Source organism: Leptopilina heterotoma, unplaced genomic scaffold (genome assembly GCF_015476425.1).
Source record: "Leptopilina heterotoma isolate Lh14 unplaced genomic scaffold, ASM1547642v1 Lhet_60, whole genome shotgun sequence".
NCBI lineage: Eukaryota > Metazoa > Arthropoda > Insecta > Hymenoptera > Figitidae > Leptopilina > Leptopilina heterotoma.
Window position 1 is genome coordinate 6,425,747 of NW_025111138.1, and position 23,628 is coordinate 6,449,374.

General features: G+C 22.1%; 1 protein-coding gene across 3 annotated transcripts in view; it reads left to right on the forward strand.

Moving 5' to 3' along the window:
- The window catches only part of LOC122509404, a 531,572-nt gene that overhangs the window by 476,875 nt on the left and 31,069 nt on the right, over window positions 1-23,628 (forward strand). For all 3 annotated transcript variants that reach the window (XM_043623440.1, XM_043623442.1, XM_043623441.1), the window contains 5 exons: window positions 1,157-1,414; window positions 4,005-4,069; window positions 5,632-5,836; window positions 7,231-7,376; window positions 7,954-8,082. In XM_043623440.1, coding sequence (XP_043479375.1) covers window positions 1,157-1,414; window positions 4,005-4,069; window positions 5,632-5,836; window positions 7,231-7,376; window positions 7,954-8,082 — 803 coding nt within the window. The remainder of the gene's footprint in view (window positions 1-1,156; window positions 1,415-4,004; window positions 4,070-5,631; window positions 5,837-7,230; window positions 7,377-7,953; window positions 8,083-23,628) is intronic.

A 23,628-nucleotide genomic window follows, 5' to 3' on the forward strand; every position in this document is an offset into this window, starting at 1 on the left:
AACACAATAATTATTTATTTAATTTTATTTATTAATAAATTTATAAAATCGTTTTTACTATTTTATTATTTTTCTAAACGATTGAATACAATGTTATTTTGAATTCTCCTTAATTTTTCACAGTCAGTGTGGTGAAAAAATTTAAAATGAAGAGAAAATAAAAATTTTAGTCCGAATTTGGAAAGCATTGTTAACAGATTGAATAACCTGCAAAATATTAAATAATTTCCAGAGATCATTTTCGAAAAAATATTTCGAATAAAAATGTGAATTACAAATTGTATTGACAATAATGTCAATTTATCGTGTAAGTGAAAAAAGAGATTTATTTATAAATATATATGTATATATGTTGACATAAATACTGTATATGCAGTTTCGCGAATTGAGTACTAAAATATTTAGTCTCGTGTCTGTCCGAATGCGCGACTCGATGTCGGAAAGACGAGAGGATTTCTCACGAACAAATATAGGTAAATGAACTTTCGTCGTGTACACGACTAGGGAAACTACAACTTTTGTCGTTTATATAACGAATGCGAGCTACGTGCATTCTAAACTGCTTTGTCAATTCGATACGTGTGTTATTTCTCTCTATTTACTCTCTAACGTGCAATGCATCAAAATTTTAATTTATCTCGCCCCCCACCAATGAAATTAGAAATTCACGTTTGGGAATTTGTATATAATACAAACTCTATAACTATATATACAGAGATATTTATAAACATTATATGACAATCGAAATATTCTCAGAGGACAAATTATTAAGTGAATCGTGAAAGATTATTATTTTTATCGCGCACAATTCAACATTTTTTTCGGGTAAAAAAAGAAAAATAATGGATAAATAAATAAATATTAGAAAATAAAAATAATAATGAATAAATAAATAATTGACAAATAATCATTATATAATAATAAATAAATAATTAATAAATAATTTAAAAACTGTGTAGTTACAAATTACAATTATCAAAATTATAAATGAATTAATTGCTGACTACAAATTATTAAATTGTGATTGAAATTACTGAATACAATTACAAAACATAATTAAATAGTTTTAATAAAAAAAAAAAATTCAAATTTTTTCTTACAATTTTCTAGAAAAATGATATTTTTGATAAAATAAACTAAATTTTTAAAATTCCAGTTGAATCACAGAAAGATTATCATGCGAGGAGAAAACATCATCTTCATCCAAGAACGACGACGATCTCGGCAATGTCGACTACTCGAGCGGTCACAGCAACGACAGAGGCTGTCATTGTGGCGGAAGTCGAGGACAATGTGATACCGGAAATCACCACCAGACAACCCACCACTGAAACAACAACAGAATTTGTGGAACTTACCACCACAAGTATTGTCACGACGCCCAGTACAACGACGACCAGCACGACACCTCCACGTAAGTAACATTTATTTTTTTTTATCTATACAATTTTATTTCAATAATTATATTGAGAAATAAAAAGATAATCAGAGAAATAAAAAATTTCATTGAATTCACTATAAAAAAAGGGTGAAAAAAATTAAAAGTAACTTTTTCCATTTTAAAGAATAATGTGCGTCAAAAATAGATTTCATTGAATTTACTATAAAAGGGTAAAAAAATTAAAAGTAACTTTTTTTATTTTACTATAAAAGGGTAAAAAAAATTAAAAGTAACTTTTTTTATTTTACAATAAAAGGGTAAAAAAATTAAAAGTTACCTTTTTTTATTTTGAAGAATATGTGCGACAAATGTTTGAAATTCATGGAATTTTTTTCCCAAATATTTTGAGAGTAAATTTTACCTACTCATTTTACAACCTACTTCAAGATAGTAACTTTGAATAAATGTTCTTCGCTTTCAAAGTAAATTTTACGGCTTCCCGAGTGAATATCGTTAATTTCACTACTTCAGAAGTAAATTTTACTAATCTCACTAAATCCAACTTTGCGCGAAAGTTGTGAAGTTTTTATTTGAGTATAAAAAGTTTAGTTTTCACTTTTTCAGTAGTTTTGGTCAATATTTTGTCCGACACACTGTAAATTTAAAAAATAACTATATTCTTAGTTTGCAATAATTTTTTTTATTTTACCCATCATTTTTTAAATTAAAATAAATTAAATTTGTCAATATTTTTTGTCAGTATTAGATCAGACAAACTTTAATTAAAGATATAAATTAACATTTTACAGTCATGATAATTATTATATATAACTCAAAACTTTATAAATTTGAATTAATTAAATATTTATAGTAAAATGTTTAATTTCCAGTAGTTTTGGTCAATATTTATTCAGACAGAATCTTAGGTCCGACAAACTTTTGTTGAAGACTTAATGTTATCCTTAAATCGAAACATTTTTTATAATTTACCGAAAGTTTCACAAACTTTTTCAGACAAACTTTAATTAAAGACATAAATTAATATCTTACAGTCACAATATTATTGTACATAACCCAAACTTTTATAAATTTGAATAAATTTAATTTTTATAGTAAAATGTATAATTTCCAGTAGTTTTGGTCAATCTTAGGTCAGACAATCTTCAGTTGAAGATTTAATGTTATCTTTAAATCGCAACATTTTTTATAATTTACCGAAAATTTCACAAACTTTAATAAATAAATTTAACAATAGAAAACATAATTTTCAGTAGTTTTTGTCAATAATTCGTTAGACAGTAACTTAATTAATGATTCAATTTTATCAATGAAAGGCAATAATTTTTTTATTTTTGCCAAAGTTGAAGGAAATTGTAATAATTCTATTCGATACTGAAAAGTTTAGTTATTAGTAGTTTGGGTCAGTATTAGATCAGACAAACTTTAATTAAAAATATAAATTAATATCTTACAGTCATAATAATTATTATAAATAATCCAAAGTTTTATAAATTAAAATTTTTATAGTAAAATGTATAATTTCCAGTAGTTTTGGTCAATATTTAATCAGACTACACTGAATAGAAAATTTAATATTATCCATTAAATGCAATATTTTATACAGATTTTGGCTAAAATTGAATAAAATTACAGTTAATTTTATTGGATAATAAAAAGTTTTATTTTCAGTAGTTTTGGTCAATAATTAACTCGACTGTGAATAATTACAATCATAATTTTATTATTCAAAAGTAGCAATAATTTTTATATAATTGCTAAAGCTGAAGAAAGTTGTAATTAATTATATTCGATAATAAAAAGTTTAGTTTTTAGTAGTTTTGGTCAATATTGAGTCAGAAAAACTTCAATTCAATGCATAATTTATTTAATTTTATCCTTAAATCGCATTAATTTTTATATTTTTTCAAAAGTTTTATAAACTCAAAAAAAATTCAATTTTACAATAGAGTGCATCATTTTCAGTAGTTCTAGTCAATATCAAGTCAGACAAACTTTAATTTAAAGAATGATTTCAATAAATTTGATAAATTTTACTAATTTTTACTATTTTAAGTGTAAATTTTTGCTAATTTATTTATTGTTTTTTTTATTTACAAAAGGAAAATAAATCTTAATATAAAATTAACTTTAATATTCCATTCGGGATAATTTCTTGGGGAAATAAAGATAATATACAGTTCTCAATTTAAAATCAGTAATTAAAATAAATTCCTGATTGAATGAATTTCTATTACAGTAAAAGAAGTACTAAATAAAATACTTAAGAAAGTAGTTTACTTCAAGTACTCTATATTATGTGTAATCGTAAAATAAAAGCGTAAAAGGTCATTATTCCTTGATAGTTGGTATGTTGAACAATTCGATAGTAATATAGCGCATTTCTTTTTGTTGTCCGGCAAAATTACGAAAAAAAAAGAGAAAACAAAAAAAAATACAGAGAAAAAAGAGAAAAAATAAAAGGTATCAAAAAAGTAACAAAAAAAAAGAAAAAAGTAATTGAAACAAAAATTAATTTTCTTACCCTTTTTTGGAAAATAAAAATTAATTTCTTATTTAAAAAAAAAATTCTTTTTCAACAAATTTTTTCTATTTTTCATTACAGGATTCTGCGTTGTTCAAAGGCCGAGGCAATCACAACAATATATTCGTGAGGGCAAAGGCAAGAGGGTAAGTTTTATATAATTTCTCTTTTTTCTTTTTTGTTTCCTAATATTAGATTTTAATATTAGGGGGGAAAAATTCTAAATGTGTGTATAAAATTCCTACTTTACTGCAAGTTAATGTTTACCTCTTCTTTTTAACTTTATGAGAATTTTTAAAGATGAGAAATCAACTTTATCACTGTGAACCGCCTTCCTTTCGAACTTTTACCTCGTCTTCAGCACGCTTCATATTGATTCTTCGCAAGATATACCTATATATAATTTCATGTCATTCTTTTAAAATCTCTCGCAAATTATATATATACAATTCCTTCGAAATATTCACTTATAATATACTTTTCATATCCACGAGACATTGAAATTATGTTTTTTTTTTATTATGATTGTGTCAATTATCTTTTAACAATGTGTCATTAAAGTGATATTTCAAAAATTCTCAAAGTAGGTACTTTTTTCTTTAATAGTCAGGTAATTTTTTTAGTTAATTTTTTTTCTAATTATAGACTTTTTAATAGTATTTTTTCGTTATTAGGAAATAATTATGTTGACACAAACAATTTTTTTATTATTCAAGTTGAAATTTGTTTTTAAATTAATTTTTCTGTAATTAAGCAATTTTTTTTATTAAAGTTCAAAGTTTTTGAATTCAGTTTTATAATTCAACAATTTCTTTTGCATTAGAGTTCAAATTTGTTTTTAAATTAATTTTTTTTTAAATTAAATGTCTGACTAATGACAGTATTTACTACTGAATTATATTTTTCTTTCAACTTTTAAACTTATTGTCAGACTAAAATGACGGTTTACTACTGATTTTTTAATTTAAATTAAATATCTGACTAATAACAGTTTTTACTACTGATTTATATTTTTCTTTCAACTTTTAAACTTATTTTAAGACTAAAAAGATGGTTCGGTACTGATTTTTTAATTCAAATTAAATGTCTGACTAATGACGGTTTATACTACTGGTTATTATTTTTCTTTTAACTTTTAAATTTATTAATAGACTAAAAAACGGTTTACTAGTAGTTTTTTAATCACTGGCTGAATAAAATATTGAAAACTATTATATAAATGTTTAATTAAGTATATAAATTTTTAAATAATTATATTAATCTTTAAATAATTATATAAATTTCTAACTAATTGTATAAATTTCTAAAGAACTCTACAAAATTTGTAATGTATATTAATTGATTAAAAATTAATATAATTGTTTAAATATATATAAATTTATGAATGAATTTATAAATTTATAAATAATTTTATAAATTATAAAAAGTACAATAGTAAAACCACTTTTGTCTGACTTAAATGTTTTCGTACTACTGATTTGATTAAAAATTAAATAGCAAACTTGAAACTGCTTAAAAAAAGGAAAAATTAATTTTTCTGTTAATTCAAATATTCTTTGTGCTTGTAAAAAAAATTGTATTTTTGACACAGAAAAAAATATCACATTTAGAATAAAAAATATTTTTTTAATATATTTTTATTTTTTTTATAAAAAAAAAAAAATAAAATTATAAAAAAAATTTTATATGTATTTTTTTTCACTCCCAGTTGTATCGCGATGACGAGCCGGATTGTTCGGAACTCTGCCAATGTGGAGAAGGAGAAGTTCTAATTTGTAATACAATTTGCGTTAAATCTTCACCTTGCAAAACTGACTTCGCTTACTATAATCATGCAGCTCCAGCTTATCAAGCATACCGAGGTCGTTGTCTTTGCTATAGTGGTCGTTTCATCTGTATGCGACCTTCTCCCGGTAAGTTGATAATCATTAAAACAAATTAATTTTTAAATTTACTTTCTTCTCATTTTTTTTTTTTTTTTTTTTTTTTTTTTTGCTCTCTACATTCTTTCTTTTTAAAGATCTCGAGATATTATATAATTATCGTCACCTATTAAAACTTTTCTCCATTATTTAACAAAAGAGAAGAGAGATCATTTTTTGTATAAATAAAAATATTTTAAGGTGTATTTCTCTATTTTTCACTCACGTAAAATTTTTCCAGATTATATAATTTTATTTCTGATTTGACTTTTATTTTCACTTTCATTATCATTTTCACTTTGACAAATTTTTACTTTCACTTTGATAAATTTTCACTTTCATTTTTACTTTCACTTTGATACATTTTTATTTTCACTTTCGTTTTTATTTTCATTCTCACTTTGACAGAATTTTATTTCCAATTTAATTTTTACTTTCACTTTGATAAATTATTTTCACTTTCGTTTTTACTTTCATTTTCACTTTGACAGAATTTTATTTCCAATTTCATTTTTACTTTCACTTAGATAAATTATTTTCACTTTCGTTGTTATTTTTATTTTCACTTTGACAGAATTTTATTTCCAATTTCATTTTTACTTTCAGTTTGATAAATTATTTTCTCTTTCGCTTTTATTTTCACTTTCATTTTCATAATTGATAGATTTTTATTTATGCTTTTACATTCACTTTGACAGATTTTTATTTTCACTTTCGTATTCACATTTATAGATATTTATTTACAATTTTACTTTCATTTTCATTTTCAAGTTGAAAGTGAAAGTGAAAGTGAAAGTGAAAGTGAAAGTGAAAGTGAAAGTGAAAGTGAAAGTGAAAGAAAAGTGGAAGTGAAAAGAAAATTCTATCAAAGCGACAGTGAAAATACAAATCTATCAAAATGAAAATGAAGAAAAATCAATCAAAGTGAATTTAAAAATGAAAATGCAAGTCAAAGTAAAATGATATTACATTATCGAACCCCAGGAAAAAATGATTTAATAACTAATTTAATGAGGTCAAAATTAATTAATTTTCGTATTGAATTTTAATTTTAAAAAATATTTTCAAATTCAGAGATAGTAAACAATGAAATTTCCATTATTTGAAAAACAATTCCTGTTTTTAAAAAAATGCAAAATTTATTATTATTTTTATAGAAATAATTAATTAATTTGAATCGAATAAAGTTGAATATTTATATCCGCATTTTATTGGTTTTGACTTTAATTAAATTAAATTATAACTGTAAATGAAATTTTGTCCTCTTTTTCCCTTCTTTATTTGTGTATTTTATTTGATTTTTTTTTGTTTTTTTTAAATGCTCGACTTTCATTAAACAAAATACAATTGAAATATAAATTTCCACAATGAATCACTCATTCTAGATGCATATAGCATTCCGCATGGAGTATTTATGTTCCTGGGGTACAGCGAGACTGATGAAACCTTGCTAAGGCCTCATAATAATCTCACCGTGCTGGATGCGGTGTCTTCCCTAGACAGTTTTATGCGAGAGGAAGTAAATAATCAGGTGAGATTATTTATAAAAATTTCAATGTGACCAAAAAATTAAACACACTGCAAATTTTATTTTTATGCTCTCTTTAAACTTCTTTCCTTTCTAATTTTCTTTTTAATTTTCATCCAGTGAAAAAATTTGTTACGACAAAAAAGAAAGAGAAAAATAAAGTGCAAATTTGTTCATAAAATATTTAATAGTAAACGTGTAAATATAAACGAAAGATAAAAATTTACCTTACGTTAAAAAATGATATTTAAAAATAAAATTAAAGTTTTATAAAAATATTTAAAAATAAATAGAAATTTTTAATAAAATTTAATTAAATTTTTTCTCTCTAAAATAATTCTTGCTTTTTGACTTGTGAAAAAAATTATTATATACACTAATAATAAGGATTAAAAATTCTTCGAATTTGTGAGTAAATATAAAATTTCCTTCTTTTTCGTTATGCATTTAAAAAATTATTAAAAAGAAGAGAGAACGATTCGTTGCGGAAAATGTAAAAGAGCGGAAATTAAAAGAGAAGAAAAATTGTGTGCGATTAAAAGCTTACTGAAAGAAATATTAACTTACATTTTAATTTCAGACTGTATGTACACTTTTCTTGTACAATGTAACTAAGGAAAACGTGATTGCGGCCGTCCGTCTGGGGACGGATAATCCGCCTCCAAACATTAGTGAATCACAGAATCTACAACATCTGCTTCGCGTCAAGGTGAGTTTTTAATTTTCTCCAAAAAAAAAAAAAAAAAAAAAAATTGTTCTTTAGATTAATTTTTCAAAATCCCACATGATTTTTTTTAAAATATTATCCGCGAGTTCTTTTTCGAAAAAAGGAAAGAAAAAACAAGTTCTTTTCAACGAGAGTATTTTTTTTCTCCTATCTGTCTTCGAAAGAGAGAGAGGGACAAAAGGAGAGCGAAAGAAAAAGAGAAAAAAAAGAAAGAGAGAGAAAAAAACACTTTTATAAAACGTTCACAATGATGGAAAAATATTACGCTTGTGTTCAAGTGTCAAAGTCAAAATCAAACCTCTGAAACATGAAGCTCACTGAATAGAAGTTTCACAACGGCTAAACTTTTCAAAACTTTCTAATCACTTTTCTCGAGTCGAAAGCCTTGCATGTGCCCTATTCGATTTCATTCAACATAGAATTATTAAACGCTTATTCGAAATTCAACTTTATGAAAACAAATAATAACAAAAATGAATTTTAGTTATTTACGAAAAGAAACATTTTTAATCTATTACTAAAAATATAAATAATTAAATATAATTCATATAATAATTAATTAATAATAATAAATTACCCTAAATGTATAAATAGACAATTAGTACCTATAATAATTAATATTTATATAATTATTATGATATAATAAAATTAGTATTTTATTTAATTACTAAATCTACTGATTAGTAGAATTAGTAAAAATATTATAATTAAAATTTAGAGTAATACATTAACCGTAATTAAATTATTAGTTAAGTTTTTATTAATTACTATTAACATTTATTTATTATTAAATACTTTTTATCTAAACTTAATTAATTATTAAATATTATTATTATTATTATTATTATTATTATTATTATTATTATTATTATTATTATTATTATTATTATCATTATTATTATTATTATTATTATTATTATTATTATTATTATTATTATTATTATTATTATTATTATTATTATTATTATTATTATTATTATTATTATTATTATTATTATTATCATTATTACTTCAAAAAATTGAAATATTCTTGGTTTTCAAATGTAGTAACATTTGGAAACCAAGAATAGTAAAGAAAGTAAAAGTAAAGAAAAAATTTTGGTTAAAGACAATTGCAATTTTTAAATTTGAAAATTTAAAGGGCCTAAACTAAATTTTATGCACAAATTTCAATTGCTGTAAAGAAATTACAATAATAATTTTTTTGATATTGATTTAAAAAATTATTTATGTCTTCAATAATAATTTAAAATGCTAAAAAAAAAATTTCTGAGAAATTTTAGTTCAATTTAATTTCTCTTACTTAGAATTTTCAATTTCACTTCTCAATTATTGAAAGAAAATTTATTAAATAATTATCAAATTAATTGAAATTTTGTGAAATCGAATTAAATATGATTAAATTTTTTAAAGAATTTCATTATAGATTCAAAGAAAAATTGAGTTTTCAGAGAATTGAAAAATTCAAATTTTGTTTCTAAAAATGAAGTTTAGAAAAATTTAAAGATTCTGAAATATTTCGATTCAATTTTTAAAAGATAATTGAATTTTCATAAAGAAGAATTGAAAATTTTTTGATGTAATTGAAATATCTTAAAATTCTATTAAAAAAAATTTATAAAGAATTTTATAGTATTTTCACTTAAATGAAAATTAATAAATTTATTTAAAACATCAAGTTACGAAAAATTGTATTTAAAATTCTGAAAAATGATGTTTTTAAAATATTTCAGTTCAATTTAATAAAGATAATTGTATTTTTATTTTTTTATAAATATGAATTAAATTTTTTTTAAGTATTCAAAGTAACCTATAATTTTATTAATAAAATTTAATTTTTAAAGAAATTTATTGAATTTTCAATGAATTAAAATTTTAAAATTTTCTTTAAAAAGTGAAATTTCGAAAAATTTTATTTGAAATTTTGAAAATTAGATTCTTCAAATATTTTAGTTTTACTTTTTAAAGATAATTAAATTTCTATAAACAGGTGGATAAAATTTTTTTAAAAAATTGAAATTTCCTAAATTTAAGAAAAATAAATTTCTAATTTAAAAATTTTATATAAAAATTGAAGTTTCGAAGTATTTGAAAGTCTGAAAAATTAAGTTTATAAAATATTTCAGTTCTTTATTTTAAATATAATTAAATTTTTGTAAAGAAGTAATTAAAATTATTTAAAATAATTCAATTTTCTTCAAATTATATTAAAATTTATTGAATTATTTAAGAATTTCATTGTAATTTTTAAAAAAATGATGGAAGTAAATTCACCACAATAACAAATTTTATTTTTACATGAAGTTTTAAATTAAATTTTGCTTCTAAATTTTTTTTTTTGAAATTTAACTTCTCTTGGATTCTTATAAGAGTAAAGAAAAAATAAAAATTCTGTCAGGAAATTGAAAAAAAAAAATCAGTAACAAATTTTTGTAGCAACACTAAATAAATATAAATTTAAAAAGAAAACAAATTTCTACAAATAAATATAAATAAAAAAAAAACATTTTTGCCAATAAATATATAAATTTTTATAAAAAAAAAAAAATTTCCTATGAGGAAAAATATAAAAATTCCAATAGAAAAGTGATTCAACGTTGATTGAAATTTATCCAGTAAACAATGATATGATGTGAGTGATTGGTGAACTAAATTGTAAAATTTATAACTGTTCAAATGTACAGTAACTGTCCAAAATAAAAAAAAATAAAAAAGTTTTGTGGACCTTTGTGTAACTGCAGGGGCTTTGAATATTGAATTGGATGGACGGCATACACTTAATTCCAAACAGAGTGGTATTGACGGGAGAAATGGAAAAAGCGTATAACCAGAGAGAGGGAGAGAGAAGTGAAGAGCTCGCGTCAACCTCGATTAATTGTACAATTTGAAAGCGGTTAAAGTTGCGGATTGATTTTTTTCCCCTCTTTTTTTTTTGTAACCGCACTAAACGAAGAGAACCAAAGCAATTCATCACTGTGACCAATAGAGTGTAAACATACACACAACGAATCAGTGTTTTTCTCAAAGCTCCACTCAACAATGCCAAAACTATCTCTTGAATATTAAAAACCAACTTCAAGTTTTTTTTTCATACATATAGAATATAAATAGTTTTCTTTTTGTCGATACAGTGTATTAACATATGTACATTTATTTATTCTCATCTTCACGGAATTTTTAAATGGTTTTTGTTATTTTTATCTGATTTATTAAATTTTTTATTTCTATTTAATTTATTACAGAACGAAAAAGATTTTATTTGAATCAATCAGTAAATTACTTGATTATTCTATCAACTAGATATTTATTTGGAACAATAAAATTTTTATTTACTTTATCTTTTTATTTGTTTAAAATTCTATTCAATTCGAATAAAAAAATTATTTATTCGAATAGAATTTATTTTAATTAAATAAAAATTTTTACTATCAAGAAAATGTTTAAATAAAATACAATCACTTTAAATGTTTGAATACAATTAAATAAAAAAATAATACAGAAAATAGATAATTAAAAGAAATTAGAAAATCTAGTACCTAAATATTGAAGTAGATATTAAAAAATAAATAAATATTATGAGTAAAAATAAAAATAAAAAAGGAAGAATGAAAATAAAATTTGGTGTTTGTCAAATAATAATAGAAATACAAAAAAATAATTATTATTATTATAAAACTAGCAATTTTAAAAATTATAGAACGTAAAAATTTTAATTCAAAATTTTTTTTTATAAAAATAACTTTTGAATTGGAATATATAGTAGAAAAAAAATAAAAATTAAATTTTTAGAATTCATAAGAAAATTCTAAATTTTTGTGTCTTTTTATTTGCCTTATAAACTATAAAATTACCACGAATTCTAATAGAAAATCTTCAATTTTTTCAAATTCTGACAAAAATTTCTTATTATAAATAACTTAAATCTTGAACAACTATCATAAAATAAATAAATTATTTAATGAATAATTTTACTTAAATATTTCAAAATTAAATTAATTTCAAAAGAGTTGGGTTTACAATTTTCATAAGTAAATGAACTTAAAACGGTTTCAATTTGAAATTTTATAAAATTTCAATGTTGAATGAAATTAATTAGAAATTTTAATTAACTTAGATTTTTGAAAAATTTTAATAATTTAAAATCTTCTAAAATTAGTTAAATTTGTCAATATATATATTTAATTAATTATTAAAAATAATGGATTTATAGAAGAATTTTAGTTAAAAACACTAAAAAAAATTGAATCTTAAAGAAGTTACAAATGATTGCAAAAATTCATATATTTTTAAAAGTAATAAAATTCTTATCATAAAATTAAATTATATTCAAAATTTACAAGAAAATTTCGACAAAATCCCAAGTATTATCTTTATAAATAAAAAAATTCTTCTTCAAAATTCAATTAATTTCAAAACTTTTAATAAAACTCTTGTCAAAATTTTAATTATTTTCCAAAATTTTTCTCATTGAAATGATTTTCAAAATCTACTATTTTAATAAAATTACCCAAAAGAATTCAATTGTTTAAAAACAATATTAATAAAATTGTACGCAAACATTTAATTATTTTCATAAATAATAAAAATTTCACAGGAATTCAAATATTTACAAATTTTTTAAAAGTTTCTTCTCAATAATTCAATTATTTTCAGAAATAATAAAACTCATCGCGGAATTTCAATTATTTTTAATACAATTTTATTCAAATTCCTTGAAAAATGGAACTATTCTAAAAAATTTTATTAAAATTTGTCAAAAGAATTCAATTATTTAAAAATTTGTTAATAAAATTCTTTATAAAAATTAAATTTTAAGAAACGTTCAATTATTCAATAAATAATTTACTTTTGTATTTTAATATTTAAATTCTTGTAGAATTTTCTAATAAAAATTGATTTCAAAATTAATTTTAGTTTAAATTTTAGATAATAATAGAATATTAAAATAATTTTTAAGAACTTGCAGGAACAATATTCTTATAATATAAACGATCACTCTGAGTCTTCGACTCGGAATTAATCGATTTCTTTATGTTTTATAACAATATTTTTAAAGTTGATTAATTTCAAAAAGGTTTCAATTTAAAATTTTTGAAAATCTGTATTCTTATGGAAAAATATTAATAATTAAATATTTAAAAAAGAAATTGCTGTTTTCGAATAATTTTTCAATTTAAAGATATTCATAAATAAATTTAACATAACATTTTTTTCAATAAAATTTTTTCCTTTATTTTCTAAAAATTCAAAAATTTTCAGTTTCATTTTCAATTAAATTTTCTAATTGACAAATATAATTTCTAAACATTTTCTTCCTTTATTTTTAAAAAACTTTGAATTTTATTACAACAACTAAAATTAAGAAATAGAATTGATGCAAATTATTTTCTTTTGAAAATTGAGAATTTTCTACAAAAATATTAAGAAACGGGAATATCTAATGTCTTTCTTCCCAAAAGAAAAAAATGAGTTTATAAACAATATTGTTATTGAGAAATAAAAATTATCCATAAAATGGGTATATTTCCTACTTCTTAATCAAAATTCTTTAACAATTAACAATTTTCTAGTATTTTTTATAAATAAACAGGAGAATAATTTGCATAATAATTTAGATCAGTCAAACAATATTTTTTAAAGAAAAAAAAAACAAAAGCATACAGAGAAACTAATTTCAAATTGCGGACAGAATATAAATAAAAGAATACGGAGATTAATATAGTTAATAATAAAAAACAAAATAATAATACTAATTATTTTTTTTTATTATTATTGTTAGGTATTATTATAAAAATAGTCTGTCCTCGAACTATTTTTGCATTCCCGCAGAGTGATAAAGTTTTCTGCGGGAATAATTCCAAGTATTTGAACGTTTAGACGAAAATTTGTTGGACACTCGGAATTTCCGAATGAAAATGGCTTGAACAGATTAAGACACCGAGAAGGCAGCCCTCGGGGGCATCGTTCTCACAGTTATTAACGACTCCCGGTGTTCGCTAACACCGATTCAACGGGGTCTTAATTCAGACGTGATTCGGTAAAGACTACCATTTGTGGCTTCACAAATGAGTTTCTAATAAAGCAATTAAGCGTTAAATCCAACTTACAACACTTGAGAATATAGATATTTATGTACCCCCCCCCATCTCTCTCTCTATAATCCCCCATTCTCTTTATTAAGTTTCAATCTATCTTCTAATATCAGTTTTCAATACGACACGATACACTCTTTTCCTAAAGTGCTTTCATTATCAGGCAAAATTTTGATAATTTTAGTCCTGAAGATTGAGAATTTAAATAGAAGGGACTAATTTGATAGAGGAATTTTTAAGTAATAATTATTTTTGAAAAATGATAAAAAAATGAAAGAAATTTAATAAAAAATTATGAAAAAAGATTTAAAATATAGAATTAATGAAAAAAGTTACCTATAAAGAAAAAAATTATTCAATAAAAAAGGAAAAATATTAGATAAAAATTTTTTGTTTCCTGTTATTGGAGCAAAATGAAAAAAAGGAAAAAGGATTTTTATTGCTCCTTTGAAAAAAACTCGACTGGCCAATCTTCGAAAACCATCTTGTGTATATGTCACAGAGAACGTCCATCTCGAGTTCCTCCTTCAAGGACAGTTCATCCTATAAACTTGAGTTTTCCCCCGGATTCGTTCGATAGATCGAAATAAGATATCTTGCAAAAATAGAAGAAATGAACTTTCCCAATCCCAATAGGGAACCCTTCTTCTACCTCTGCCTTCACCTTTCTCTCTCTCTCTCTCTCGCAACATATAAAGCAAAGAGAGCTATATATGTGTATTTCCGGGCAGCCATTATTTAGTCTACACTCTTTCACATATATCGTGTAGAGCCGATTCTTTAAGTCGATGCAGGCGACGTAAAAACAAGAAAGTGAAAAAAAACTGTATATATATATATATATATATATATATATATATATATATATATATATATATATATATATATATATAGAAAAATTCCGTCTTCTTTTTGATGTACCAAATAAGAAAGAATCAATTTAAATTTATCTGTGAGAATAGTTTTTTACTACTCGCGCTTGCAATTTAAGAATTTAACATGTCTGACTAGAATATCCTTTTACTACTGATAACAGAACTGATGGAATTTCAACTCTTTGTTGAGAATTTTATTCTCAATTTACTTTCTTTGTTTTATTATTCAAAATTTTTTTCTTTGTCTTCATGGGAAATTATAAATAAAAGGTTCTGCGGAACGAAATTCGTATTTTAGGATTTTTACTGTCTGACCAGAAAGGACTATTACTACTTCTTTATCAATTTTTTAATCTAGACGATTGTCTGGCTAAAAATTACTTTTTCTACTCATAAGCAACATTGCTTTTACTACAGAAATGTAAATTGACAAAATAACTCGTACTTTACTTCCACAATGTAAACTGTGAAAATATAAATTGTCTGACTAAAAACTACATTTATACTGTTTGTGTCAAGTCGTCCCTTCTAAATCTACTCATACTACTGAAAAAAATAGTTTTCAGTAGTTTTGGTCAACAACTGGTCAGACAAACTTTAATTAAAAATGTAACTCTATCCTTCAATCGTAATATTTTTGATATTTTCTCAAAGACTGAAGAAAATTTTAACTATAATTACGTTTGATAATAAAAAGTTTAGTACTCAGTAGTTTTGGTCAATATTGGGTCAGACAAACTTCAATTAAAAATATAATTTTGTCTCTAAGTTGTAAGTGTAATTTCATTGTTTAATAAATTAATTAAAAAAAAAATTAAATTCTTAAATTTAATTAAAATTATTAATTAATTAATTAATTAATTAATAATTAATTACTAATTAATTTAATAATTTTAATTAAATTTTAAATTTAATAATTTTAATTTAATTTTAAATTTAAAAAATTAATTAAATTAGTTTAATTTCATTGGTAAAATTGAAGAAAGTTGGAACTAATTTCATTTGATAATAAAAAATTTTCTTTTCAGTAGTTTTGGTCAAAATTAGGTCAGACAAACTTTAATTAAAAGTATAATTTTATTTTATTAAATCGCAATAATTTGTATATTTTTATTACAGTTGAAATAAACATTAAATAACTTTCTTTTGATAATAAAAAGTTCATTTTTTAGTAGGTTTTATCAATATTTGGTCAAACTCTAAATAAATAAATCTTATAATTTTAATTTTAAATCGTAATGTTATTTATATTTTAAATGTTGAATAGTAAGCATTTAACTTTATTTTACAATGAAAAGACTAGTTTTCAGTAGTTCTAATCAATATAAGGTCAGACACTACTTAAATGAAAGTATAATTTAAGTTTTAAATCATAATATTATTTATATTTTAATCAAAATTTAAAAACTATTAATATTGTTTTTAATGAATAATTCAGTTTTCAGTAGTTTCAATCAATATTACGTCAGAAAAACTTTATTAAAAGTATAATTTTATTCTTAAACTGCAATATTTTGTATTTTTTTGCTAAAGTTAAAAAAAATTGTAAATAATTTGTGTTCATGATAAATTCTAATTTTCAATAGTTTGGATGAATATTAGAATTTGACAAATTTTGATTTTAACTGTAAATTTATTTTTCAATAGCAATAATTTTATATTTTTGCCAAAGTTAAAGAAGTTGTAACAAAGTTTATTTAATACTAAAAAAGTTAGTTTTTAGTAGTTATAGTCAATATTTAGTCAGACAAACTTGAATTATAAATATAATTTTATCCTTAAATAGCAATATTTTTATATATACATTTTTTAGGTGTCACACTTTGCAGGAAGTTGTAATTAATTTCTTTCAATAATAAAAAGTGAAGTTTTTTCAGTAGTTTTTGTCAATATTTGGCCAGATAAATTTCAAGAAAAATATAATTTTATTCTTCAATTCCAATAATTTTTATGCTCTTGTTAAATTTGAAGAAAATTGTAATCAATTTCCTTGCATAATGAAAATTGTAGTTTTCAGTAGTTTTGATCAATATTTAGTCAGACAGTACTTAATTGAATAATAATTCAATTAATTTATTAATTAATTAATAAATTATAATTTTGTTTTTCTACTAAATCGCTTTAATTTTTATATTTTGCCTAAAATTGAAAGAAACTGTATCTAATTTTATTTGATAATAAAATAATTCGTTTTCAGTAGTTTTGATCAATAGTATGTCAGACATACTTTAATTCAAAGAATAATTTTATCCTTAAATCGAAATAATTTTTATATTTTTGGTAAATTTGAAAGAAGCTGTAATAAATATTGATTTATAATAAAATGTTTTAACGTCGTTTGATAATAAAAATTTTAGTTTTCAGTAGTTTAGGTCACTATTGGGTCAGTCACTATTTAAATAAAAGTATAATTTCAATTTTTAATTTATTTCTCCCGATAAATATTTTTCTCCCAGAAAAAAATTCTTTTAAATAATCAATCCTTTTCACTAAAATAATATGAAAATCTCAAACAAATTTTTCTATAATTTCCTTTTCTTACAAAATGAAACGCATATAAAGAAAAGTCTCATAAATATTTTTAGTGAATCGGCTAACGGTCATAGAATGTTATATGAAAATGAAGCTTTTTCGTTTTCCGAAGGTTAGGAGAACAAGATTAAAGAACTGAAAGGTATATATAGTGAAATAAGAAACAGGAATATTCAACACCTTTTAATAATTTAAAATACCATTTCTTATCTTAAAGCGAAGTCTCGAACTTTTATATAAGGTCTGATCCGAACTTCTTTAAGATTTTACTAACTTCTTCTTTTTTTCTTGCATTTTTACAATATATATATATATATATATATATATATATATATATATATATATATATATATATATATATATATATATATATATATATATATATATATATATATATATATATATATATATATATATATATATATATATATATATATACATGCGTAGAGTTCTTCTTTTCATTTCTCATTTCTTTTGCCATTGTACTTTGTCTCGCCGAATTATAAAAAATGCTCGAAATCCCTTTTGTTCTGCTTTTCAACAATACGTCCTCAAGAAAAAAACTTGACGACTCAAAACGAAATTTACATTTTCTACAAAAAAAAAAATGTTAAGAAAAAAAAAATTTAATGAGCGTCTTTAAATACTAGTTTTAATTATAGCTTTCCTAAACTTTCCCCATTAGTATTACCTAGAAATTATTATAATTATGAGGCCATTTCGAGATAATGATTTTGATCGTAACGGGAATTATCTTTCAATAATTACGTACAATCAAAGTGATTGTTATTATTGATAATATTATCTTTATTATTATAATTATAATTATTATTTTCATTTTTATTACTATTATGCTCTTTATTATTGATACTATTATTATTATTTTTATTGTAATTATTATTATTATTATTATTATTATTAATATGATTATTGTAATTATAACTATGATTTTTATTTTTATTACTATTATGCTCCTTTATTATTGTTACTATTACAATTATTTTTATTGTTCTTATTTTTTTATTATTATTATAATTATTATTATTTTTTATTTTTATTTATTTATTTAAAAAAATTTTTTTTAATTTTATTTTTTATTTATTCTTTTTATTAACATCTGATATAAAAATTAGTTAAATATTTAGAACTAAAGAAAAAGGAGAAATCGCGTTTAAAATTGCAATCTCCTTTTTTTTTCGTTCGTTTTTTCGTTCCTTTGATTCTTTTTATTTCTTAAAAAAAAAAAAAAAAAAAATTGATGCGAGTTATCCTTTATCGACACAAGGAGAGACAGTTTCTCTTCGGCAATGCTCGATTCGCTGTCGGGCTTATCGTTAAAATTTACCTAGCTTTCGTGTCTCGAATGTGTTTCTCGAGAGCGCAAAGCAGCAAGAAAGCAGAGAGCGCCAGTATAAAGCCCTCCGAGCCTTTCACAATATTGGTTTTCTCAAGTTTTCACTGGAATTTCGCAAGAAAGTTCTTCGATGAATTCACAACTTTAGTTTTTGAAACGAATCATCATCAGGAATAGAGGAGTGTTATATAAACTTTACTTGGAAAATAATAAATGAAATGCAACCTTCCCAAAAACGGACTAGAAATACATTAACGAAAATTAATCAGCAAGAAATGTTTATGATACAGACGTACAAACATTGTAGGTGTATTTTTTTTTTGCTTTTTTAGTTATTTACTTAATAATTTATTTATTTGACTATTTACTTATTTAGATTTTTATTAATTCTTCTATTTTATTTACTTATTAATTTGTTTCCTTATTTATATTCTTATTTATTTCCTTATTTTTTCCTTTTCTATTGAGATTTACTTATTTACTTTTTTGTCTGCCTCTTTATTTACTTATTTACAAACATTTATTTACTCATTAATTTATTTACTTATTGATTTACATATTTATTTACTTTTTACTTATTTCATTAGTGACTTAATTATTTGCTTCTTTATTTACTTATTTATTTACTTCTTTTTATTTATTTATTTATTTACTTTTTTATTATTCACTTCTCTATTTACTTTTATACACTTATTTATTTAAGAAACTTATTTATTTTTTCTTTATTTACTTTGTTTACTTATGTATTTACTTACAGATTTGCACATTAATTAATCTATTTTTTTTTTTGGTTTTTACTTATTTTTTATTTACATCGTTCTTATAAAAAAAAATTCTATATAAATAATTGTGGGAGTGAGAAAAAATTCTAATGAATGGAGAATTACTTCAGAAGAAAATTTTGTACATATTTTATATAATTATTATATATGAAAAGCCTACGCGCGACAAACGCTATCCTCATCAATATTCATTTAATGACTTTGCTTGTTGATACTGGCAGCTATTATGTGCAAGAGTCAAAGTTCTTATAGTGAAGGATCTCTTCAAACTCATGAATAATCAATTTGTTATCGTGAACTATACATGCCTTTGCAAAATGAATAGCAGTTAAAGACTTTAGCCAATTAATATTTTTTTAATTCCTTTTTTTTCTTGCTGCTGAATTAACGTTTGAGAAAAAAAATTGTCAATTTAATATTCTCTGGTCAATTATTTATATAATGCCAGATTAATAAACGTATTTAATTCGCCTGACTTTATATTGATCCTGACTACTGTTGAAGGACTGTAATAATTTTTTTTCTCAACCGAATAATGCCTGACTTAACATTGACCATAACTACTGAAAATTGAAATACAATCCTTCCTCTATGAGAAAGTAATAAAAAATTATGGATAAATAATATTAAATAATAATTATTAGCTATAAACTATCATAGAAAAAAAAAATTATTTTTATCGTTTGAAACCCTTTTACACTAGAAAATAAATAATATTACGTAATAGTAGTAAATAATAATTAGTTATATAATTTATAGTAAGAGAAAATAATCTTTTCCTTTACGAAACTTTTTTTTAAAAAATGAAATTCGATTATACTTTACAGTGAGGTTGAAGGAGAGAAATAATAAAAGGGATTTGTTAGTAAATTTTTAAAATCGCATCAATATAACAGTAGTGTTTATTGCGCTAAAAATCAAGATGTTGTAGTTTCGCGAGAAAATTTCCCTCATAGCGTGACCGCCAGCGGTTTATAAAATATTGCCAAAGCAGCGCTACAACATCGTCAAATTTACCTTTGGTCTGTTAAAGCCACTTGGTAATTAATACCTGAAATAATTAACCTTTTATGCAGTGGTGTGTGCGCGCGCTCGTCTCAGTATATATAAAAGAACGTGACAGGAATCAAAGTAACACAAGGGGTCTTTGATAAAAAAAAATTATAATAAATTAAAGAAGAAAATAATGTTCTCTTATTTATTTCAAAAGAATATTATTTCTTTTAGTATTTTATAAATTATTTCTCTTAAAATTACGTTTTTCAAATTTTTTATTAATATCAAGTAAATGTAAAAGTGCGCCTTTATGATTGATAAAAATTTTACTATTCAGTAATTTTTGTCAATAACTGGGGAGAAAAACATTAACTGAAAATATAATTTTATCCTTGAATCGCAATTTTTTAAATATTTTTGTTAAAAATAAAGTCAGTTGTATATTTGTTTATTTTGATAACAAAAAGTGAAGATTCTGAGTAGTATAAGTTAATTTTTACTCAGACAAACTTAAATTAAAAATATTATTTTAATCCTAAATTGCAACTATTTATATAATATTCTTAAGTTGAAAGACATACGAACTAATTTTTGCTTTATACTGAAAGGTTAATTTTCAGTAGTGTTGGTCAATATTTTGTCAGACAGTACTTATTTAAAAATATAATTTTATCATCTAATTTTAATAAATTTACATTTTTGCAAAAGTGAACAGAAATTTTTAACTTATTTGATTTGATAATAAAAAGTTCAGTTTTCAGTAGTTCAAGTCAATGTTTAGTCAGGCAGTACTTAAACAAAGATAAAATGGTTTCCTAAATTGCAATACTTTTTAAATTTGTACTAAATTTTGAAAGAAATTGTAACTAATTTTATTTGATAATAAAAAATATAGTTTTTAGTAGTTTTAGTCAATTTCTGATCAAAAACTTTAATTGAGAATATAATTTTATATTTGCATTGCAATATTTTTTTATGCTTTTTTTTCTCTATAGTTTCCATAATTATTCACATATTTATAAATTTCAAGGAAGTTCTAAGTATTTTATTTTGATATTTTATTTTTGAAAAGTTTAGTTTTCAGTAGTTTTCATCAATATTTGGTCAGACAATACATGACTGAGAATAAAGTTTTTTTTTCCTATTATTTTTTTATTCTTTAGTTAAAGCTAAAAGAAATTTAAACTAATTTCATTTGAACATGAAAAGTTTATTTTTCAGTAGCAGTAGTCAATATTTAGTCAGACGGTACTTAATTAAATGTAAATTTTTTATCCTGAATCGCAATAATTTTTTTAATTTTTACTAAATTTAAACTTTTAAAGGAAATTGTAACTAATTTTATTTGATAATAAAAAGTTCATATAAAAGTTCCAATAGAAAATTGAAATAAAGACAAAAAAGTAGATATTGTCAATGCCTAGTCAGACAAAGTTTAATTGAAAATGCAATTTTATCTTCAAAAACAAGTTATTAATATTGTTTTCTATAAATAAGGTTGAATTCTCAGTAGTTTTAGTTAATATTACGTCAGACAAACTTTAAATAAAAGTATAATTTTATTTTTAAATTGCAATATTTTGTATACTTCTGCTAAAGTTTAAACAAATTGTAAATAAATAATTTCAGTAATTAATAATTAATATTAATTATAAATTCACTACTTAAATGAAAGCATATAATTTTAGTTTTAAATCCTAATGATATTCATAATTTAACCAAAATTTAAAAACAAGTAATTAATTTTATATGTCATAATGAAAAATTGAGTTTTATTAGTTTTGGTTAATATTATGTCAGACTATCTTTAATTAAAATTATAATTTACTGGTATGTACATACCTTATTATTTCGTGCTAGTGCAATATGAGTACAATATCAATACGCTGTACTAAAAAATAATGATTAGTACGCTTGGCTATCTGGGTGAAGAAACTTGAAATTAATTTTATTTTATTATGAAAAGTTTAGTTTTCAGTAGTTTTAGTCAATATTCAGTCAGACAAACTTGAATTATGAATATAAATTTATCCTCAAATCGCAATAATTTTTTATACATTTTTTAAGTGTCACACTTTGCAGGAAGTTGTAAGTTTCATTATTAAAAATAAAATTTAAGCTTTCAGTAGTTCACTATTTTTTCAGACAAACTTGAATTAAAAATAAAATTTTATTCTTAAATTGGAATATTTTTAAAGTTTAGCTACAGTTACAAAAAAATTTAACTAATTTGATTTGTCAATAAAAAGTTTAGTTTTCAGTAGTATTAGTCAATACTTAGTTAGACAAATCTTAATTAAAAATATAATAAATGTAATATAATTGTAATTAGATAATAAAAATATGGTTTTCAGTAGTTTTTGGCAATATTTGCTCAGACAAACTTGATTTAAAATAAAATTTTATTCTTAAATTTCAATATTTTTTAACGTTTAGCTACACTGTAAAAAAAGGGAGTTAAATTTTAACTCCCCAGGGGAGTCTATAAAAGTCGCACTTATTGGAGAGTTAATGCCAGGGGAGTTAAATAAAGAGAGTTGAAACTTCACACCCAAATGCTAACTCCCCAAGGAAAAAATAACTCGCGCGGGTGTTGAATAAAGGGAGTTAGAAATTAACTCTCTTTTGGAGTTGATTTTTAACTCGAAAAATTTAACTCCCAACTCCCGAGTCCGTTAACTCCCTAAATTTTTTACAGTGTATCTAAAGTTTTAACTAATTTGATTTGATAACAAAATGCCTAGTGTTTAGTAGTATTCGTCAATATTTGATCAGACAGCACTTAATTGAATGTAAAATTTTTGCCCCAAATCGCAATATTTATATATTTTTGCAAAAGTTAAAAAAATTAATTTTTTTATTTCACAATAAAAAATACGATTTTCAGTAGTTTAGGT